A 7,500-nucleotide genomic window follows, 5' to 3' on the forward strand; every position below is an offset into this window, starting at 1 on the left:
TGCGTTACCTCGTGGCAGGTCGGCGCCGTTCGGGTCGTAGGAATAAGGGGGCGGAGCCACGACGGCACAGACGGGTTCACCGAGCTCGTTCACCATCCATGGGGCAGCAGAGGGCACCGGCACTGGGTCAAACACACCGGGTCACATACCGGGTCAAACACATCAGGTCAGGTCAAACGCACCGGGACAAACACACCGGGTCGAACGCACCGGGGTCAAACGCACCGGGGTCAAACGCACCGGGGTCAAACACATCAGGTCAGGTCAAACGCACCGGGACAAACACACCGGGTCGAACGCACCGGGACAAACGCACCGAGTCAAACGCACCGGGGTCAAATGCACCGGGTCAAACACACCGGGGTCAAACGCACCGGGTCAAACGCACCGGGGTCAAACGCACCGGGACAAACGCACCGGGACAAACGCACCGGGTCAAACGCACCGGGGTCAAATGCACCGGGTCAAACACACCGGGGTCAAACGCACCGGGTCAAACGCACCGGGGTCAAACGCACCGGGACAAACGCACCGGGTCGAACGCACCGGGGTCAAATGCACCGGCTCGAACGCACCGGGTCAAACGCACTGGGACAAGCACACCGGGTCAAACGCACCGGTGTCAAACGCACCGGGGTCAAACGCACCGGGTCAAACGCACTGGGACAAGCACACCGGGTCAAACGCACTGGGTCAAACGCACCGGGGTCAAATGCACCGGCTCAAACGCACCGGGGGTCAAACGCACCGGGTCAAACGCACCGGGTCAAACGCACCGGGGTCAAACGCACCGGGGTCAAACACATCAGGTCAGGTCAAACGCACCGGGTCAAACGCACCGGGGTCAAACGCACCAAGGTCAAACGCACTGGGTCAAATACACGGGTCAAATACACCGGGTCAAATACACCGGGTCAAATACACCGGGTCAAACACACCGGGACAAACGCACTGGGTCGAACGCACCGGGTCAAACGCACCGGGTCGAACGCACCGGGTTAAACGCACAGAGTCAAACGCACCGGGTCAAACGCACCGAGTCAAACGCACCAGGTCAAACGCACCGGGTCAAACGCACCGGGTCAAACGCATCCGGTCAAGCACACCGAGTCAAATGCATCAGGTGATTAGGACCTCAGGACCTCCAGAACCTCACTCCCTGAGGTCTCATACCTCACAACAAGAAGGTTTCTGTTCACCAGTCCTGGTTGAGTTCTCACCTGGTCTGGGGGGAGTCCTGGTTGAGTTCTCACCTGGTCTGGGGGGCGGGTGAGTCGTGGCTGGGGAGGAACAGGAGGAAGACGAAGAAGAGGGAGAAGAACCCAACATGGGCTTCACCTGAAAACCACAAACAGGACTAAACCAGGACTGAACCAGGACTAAACCAGGACTGAACCAGGACTGACCTGCTGGGTGAAGTTGTAGTTCAGATCTGGTCTTTGAGGAGAATCCACTGCTCCTGCCTCCTGCTCGTCCTGAACACAGAAAGAAACAGAATCTGACCCGGGACCCGACCCGACCCCCGACCTCGGTCTGACCCCGGGACCCGACCCCAAACCCCGGTCTGACCCCGGGACCCGACCCGACCCCAGACCCGGGACCCGACCTGACCCGGGTGGCGCTATGACGTACCTGAGTGGAGCCGGGCTCGTTATAAACCCCGCCCACGCCCGCCACCGCCGTCGTCGTCGTCTGGAAACCCGAATCTGAAACAAGAGACGAGCTGTGATTGGCTGAGAGGCACAGAGGAGGGCTGTGATTGGCTGAGAGGCACAGAGGAGGGCTGTGATTGGCTGAGAGGCTGACCTTGTGAGGGGTAGATGAAGTCTTCTGAGAACTCTGAAAAACAAAAAAGAATAAGATCAGGACTAAAATCAGGTCTAAACCAGGACTAAACCAGGACTAAAACCTGGTCTAAAACCAGGTCTAAACCAGGTCTAAAACCAGGTCTAAACCAGGACTAAAACCAGGTCTAAACCAGGACTAAAACCAGGTCTTAACCAGGACTAAAACCAGGACTAAACCAGGACTAAAACCAGGTCTAAATGAGGACTAAAACCAGGTCTAAAACCAGGTCTAAAACCAGGTCTAAAACCAGGTCTAAACCAGGCCCTGGTCTGAACCAGGTCTTGGACTGACCCGGGGCAGCGGGGGTCTCGCCGTCGTCGTCGGAGGAAACGGCGCTGGAGTTTGGGGCCGGGGCCTGGGAGATGGGCGGCGCCTGAGGAGGTCTGTAGGCGGGGCCGTGCGCAGGGGGCGGGGCCTGCGGCTGAGGAGGCGGAGTCACGTACACATTTAAATACAAAACCAAAGTGTTTGAGGAAAAGAGACTCACGGGGATCTGCTCCAGAGGAAAGAACAGCTCCGGGTCGTCCACCGAGTCCAACGAGAACCCAAAAGAACCATCTTTAGAACCCTGACGCCGAGCACGGCTGAAACACAGAACATCTACCAGAACCACAGGAGAACCAGAACCACAGGAGAACCACAGGAGAACCACAGGAGAACCAGAACCACAGGAGAACCAGAACCACAGGAGAACCACAGGAGAACCAGAACCACAGGAGAACCACAGGAGAACCAGAAGCAGAACCAGAACCACAGGAGAACCACAGGAGAACTAGAACCACAGGAGAATCACAGGAGAACCACAGGAGAACCACAGGAGAACCAGAACCACAGGAGAACCACAGGAGAACCAGAACCACAGGAGAACCACAGGAGAACAGAACCACAGGAGAACCACAGGAGAACCAGAACCACAGGAGAACCAGAACACAGGAGAACCACAGGAGAACCACAGGAGAACCAGAACCACAGGAGAACCACAGGAGAACCACAGGAGAACCAGAAGCAGAACCAGAACCACAGGAGAACCACAGGAGAACTAGAACCACAGGAGAACCACAGGAGAACCACAGGAGAACCAGAACCACAGGAGAACCACAGGAGAACCAAAACCACAGGAGAACCACAGGAGAACCACAGGAGAACCACAGGAGAACTAGAACCACAGGAGAACCACAGGAGAACTAGAACCACAGGAGAACCAGAACCACAGGAGAACCACAGGAGAACCACAGGAGAACTAGAACCACAGGAGAACTAGAACCACAGGAGAACCACAGGAGAACTAGAACCACAGGAGAACTAGAACCACAGGAGAACCACAGGAGAACTAGAACCACAGGAGAACCACAGGAGAACCAAAACCACAGGAGAACCACAGGAGAACCACAGGAGAACCACAGGAGAACTAGAACCACAGAGAGACCACTAGAACCACAGGAGAACCAGAACCACAGGAGAACCACAGGAGAGAACCACAGGAGAACTAGAACCACAGAGAACAGAACCACAGGAGAACCACAGAGAACCAGAGAACTAGAACCACAGGAGAACCAGAACCACAGAGAAACCAGAACCACAGAACCACAGGAGAACCACAGAAACCAAACCAGCAGACAGAGACAGGAGCAGACAGGAGCAGACAGGAGCAGACAGGAGCAGACAGGTGCAGACAGGTGCAGACAGGAGCAGACAGGAGCAGACAGGAGCAGACAGGTGCAGACAGGATCAGACAGGGGCAGTACCGTGAGCGGAGGGCGTAGCCGTCGTAGTCGTGGTAGTAGCGGCGTCCCGGGTGGTAGTAGGTGAGCTGTGGACCAATCAGGTGGCGGTTGAGGAAGCGGGCGGAGCTACGGACAGACGCACGTTTAAAGAGAGGCGGCAGGTGCGGCAGGTGCAGCGGGTGCGCCGGCGCGTCTCACCTGGGGGGGGCGTACCTCTGGCCTCTGGGGTGGTGGTGCGGCGGAGGGGGCGGGGCGTAGGGGTCGTAGGTCATGGCGGTGGGCGAGGGCGGCGGCGGGGGGCGGGCGTGGGCTGGAAGCGCGGCGGGAGGACCTGGTTCTGACCTGTGAAGGCAGGAGGCGCAAGAACCAGGTCCGAGCCTTTACCCCGGACCTTCCTGAAGAACCTCTGCCTGTGTCTGTGCCCCCGAGAGTCCGGGTCTGGAACCAGGACCCAGTTAGACCCGGTTGGACTGCTTTAAAGACCAGGACTAAACCAGGACTAAACCAGGACTAAACCAGGTCTAAACCAGGTCTAAACCAGGTCTAAACCAGGACTAAACCAGGACTAAACCAGGTCTATACCAGGTCTAAACCAGGACTAAACCAGGTCTAAACCAGGACTAGACCAGGACTAAACCAGGACTAGACCAGGACTAAACCAGGACTAAACCAGGACTAAACCAGGACTATACCAGGTCTAAACCAGGACTATACCAGGTCTAAACCAGGACTAGACCAGGACTAGACCAGGTCTAAACCAAGTCTGAACCAGGTCTAAACCAGGACTAAACCAGGTCTAAACCAGGACTAGACCAGGACTAAACCAGGACTAGACCAGGACTAAACCAGGACTAAACCAGGACTAAACCAGGACTATACCAGGTCTAAACCAGGACTAAACCAGGACTAAACCAGGACTAGACCAGGACTAGACCAGGTCTAAACCAAGTCTGAACCAGGTCTAAACCAGGACTAAACCAGGTCTAAACCAGGATTAAACCAGGACTAAACCAGGTCTAGACCAGGTCTTACCCTGGTCTTTGCGACTCGGAGCCACGTTCCAGGCGGGGACGGGGTTCACAGGTTTCAGGTCAGTCAGAGGAACAAGATGTCTGAAGAACAAGAACAGAAACTCAAGTACTACTACTGTAGTACTGGAGTAATACTGCAATACTCAAGTACTACTACTGTAGTACTGGAGTAATACTGTCGTAGTCGTATAATAGTAGCAGTAGTAGTAGTAGTAGCAGCAGTAGCAGTAGTAGTATAATAGCAGCAGCAGTAGTATAATAGTAGTAGTAGTAGTATAACAGTAGTAGTAGTGTAGTCATAGTAGTTGTAGTATAGTAGTAGTATAATAGTAGTAGTATAATAGTAGTAGTAATAGTAGTAGCAGTAGTAGTAGTAGTAGTAGTAGTAGTAGCAGCAGCAGTAGCAGTAGTAGCAGTAGCAGTAGCAGTAGTAGTAGCAGTAGTAGCAGTAGTAGTAGCAGTAGCAGTAGTAGCAGTAGCAGTAGTATAATAGTAGTATAATAGTAGTAGTATAGTAGTAGTAGTAATAGTAGTAGCAGTAGTAGTAGTAGTAGTAGTAGTAGTAGTAGTAGTAGTAGTAGTAGTAGCAGTAGCAGTAGTAGCAGTAGTAGCAGTAGCAGTAGTAGTAGCAGTAGTAGCAGTAGCAGTAGCAGTAGCAGCAGTAGTAGTAGTAGTATAATAGTAGTATAATAGTAGTAGTATAATAGTAGTAGTAATACTAGTAGCAGTAGTAGTAGTAGTAGTAGCAGTAGCAGTAGTAGCAGTAATAGTAGTAGCAGTAGTAGTAGTAGCAGTAGCAGCAGTAGTAGCAGTAGCAGTAGCAGTAGCAGTAGCAGTAGTAGCAGTAATAGTAGTAGCAGTAGTAGTAGTAGCAGTAGCAGCAGTAGTAGCAGTAGTAGTAGTAGTAGCAGTAGCAGTAGCAGTAGCAGTAGTAGTAGTAGTAGTAGTAGTACTTCTCTCCCAGTTCCTCGATGAAAACCGTCAGCGCTGAGTTGTGGTTCGTCACGTCTTGGATAAAAGCGTTAAAGAATTTTCCTTTCGGCTCCAGACGAACCTACGAGTACAACAAATACTACAAGTCAAATACTACAAATACTACGAGTACAACAAATACTACAAGTCAAATACTACAAATACTACGAGTACAACAAATACTACAAGTCAAATACTACAAATACTACGAGTACAACAAATACTACAAGTCAAATACTGCAAATACTACGAGTACAACAAATACTACAAGTCAAATACTACAAATACTACGAGTACAACAAATACTACAAATACTACGAGTACAACAAATACTACAAGTCAAATACTACAAATACTACGAGTACAACAAATACTACAAGTCAAATACTACGAGTACAACAAATACTACAAGTCAAATACTGCAAATACTACGAGTACAACAAATACTACAAGTCAAATACTACAAATACTACGAGTACAACAAATACTACAAGTCAAATACTACAAATACTACGAGTACAACAAATACTACAAATACTACGAGTACAAGTACAACAAATACTACAAATACTACGAGTACAACAAATACTACAAGTCAATACTACGAGTACAACAAATACTACAAATACTACGAGTACAACAAATACTACAAGTCAAATACTACAAATACTACGAGTACAACAAATACTACAAGTCAAATACTACAAATACTACGAGTACGAGTACAACAATACTACAAATACAAGTCAAATACTACAAATACTACGAGTACAACAAATACTACAAGTCAAATACTACAAATACTACGAGTACAACAAATACAATACTACAAATACTACAAGTACAAAACTCAAATACTACAAATACTACGAGTACAACAAATACTACAAGTCAAATACTACAAATACTACGAGTACAACAAATACAAATACTAAGTACAACAAATACTACAAGTCAAATACTGCAAATACTACGAGTACAACAAATACTACAAGTCAAATACTACAAATACTACGAGTACAACAAATACTACAAGTCAAATACTGCAAATACTACAAGTACTACAAATACTACAAGTCAAATAGTACAAGTACTACGAGTACAACAAATACTACATGTCAAATACTACAAATACTACAAGTACTACAAATACTACAACTCAAATACTACAAGTACTACGAGTACAACAAATACTACAAGTCACAAATACTACAAATACTACAAGTACTACAAAAACTACGAGTCACAAATACCACAAATACTATGAGTCAAGTACCACAAATTCTACAAGTCACAAGTACTACAAATACCACAAGTCACAAGTACACAGTGAAAGTACACAGTAAAAGTACACAGTGAAAGTACACAGTAAAAGTACCTGACATTTGTCTCCAAGGAAATACTGACGTCCAGCGAACACCATGTACTCCGTCTTCTGCAGCTCTGAGGACAAAGACCAAGACTAGGACTAGTACTAGTACTAGGACTAGGACTAGGACCAGGACCAGGACCAGGACCAAGACCAAGACCAGGACCGTGGGTATTTGTGTACTTTAGTATATAATAACTGTAGTATTTGTGGTATTTGGGTTGTTGAAACATTTGCAGGAGTCTGAACTACAGCTTCCTGTTGTACTGTAGTATTTATAGTAGTATTTGTAATAGTACATGTAGTAGTACTTGTAATAGTACTTATAGTACTTGCAGTAGTATTTGTAGTAGTACTTGCAGTATTTGTAGTAGTATTTGTAGTATTTGCAGTAGTATTTGCAGTATTTGTAGTAGTACTTGCAGTATTTGTAGTAGTATTTTGTAGTAGTACTTGAAGTATTTGTAGTAGTATTTGCAGTAGTATTTGCCGTAGTACTTGCAATATTTGTAGTAGTATTTGCAGTAGTATTTGCAGTAGTATTTGCAGTAGTACT

General features: G+C 48.3%; 1 protein-coding gene across 1 annotated transcript in view; it reads right to left on the bottom strand.

Annotated features, from left to right (window-relative positions):
• Positions 1 to 7,500, bottom strand: part of alg13 (ALG13 UDP-N-acetylglucosaminyltransferase subunit) — a 24,097-nt gene that overhangs the window by 7,396 nt on the left and 9,201 nt on the right. The window contains 12 exon segments of the mRNA XM_055158528.1: positions 9 to 122; positions 1,254 to 1,338; positions 1,407 to 1,475; positions 1,633 to 1,706; positions 1,807 to 1,839; positions 2,140 to 2,269; positions 2,336 to 2,432; positions 3,594 to 3,879; positions 3,882 to 4,010; positions 4,605 to 4,684; positions 5,557 to 5,657; positions 6,954 to 7,018. Coding sequence (XP_055014503.1) covers positions 9 to 122; positions 1,254 to 1,338; positions 1,407 to 1,475; positions 1,633 to 1,706; positions 1,807 to 1,839; positions 2,140 to 2,269; positions 2,336 to 2,432; positions 3,594 to 3,879; positions 3,882 to 4,010; positions 4,605 to 4,684; positions 5,557 to 5,657; positions 6,954 to 7,018 — 1,263 coding nt within the window.

The sequence above is a fragment of the Boleophthalmus pectinirostris genome, unplaced genomic scaffold (assembly GCF_026225935.1).
Source record: "Boleophthalmus pectinirostris isolate CB_2022bp ecotype Guang Dong unplaced genomic scaffold, ASM2622593v1 HiC_scaffold_22, whole genome shotgun sequence".
In the NCBI taxonomy this organism is placed as follows: domain Eukaryota; kingdom Metazoa; phylum Chordata; class Actinopteri; order Gobiiformes; family Gobiidae; genus Boleophthalmus; species Boleophthalmus pectinirostris.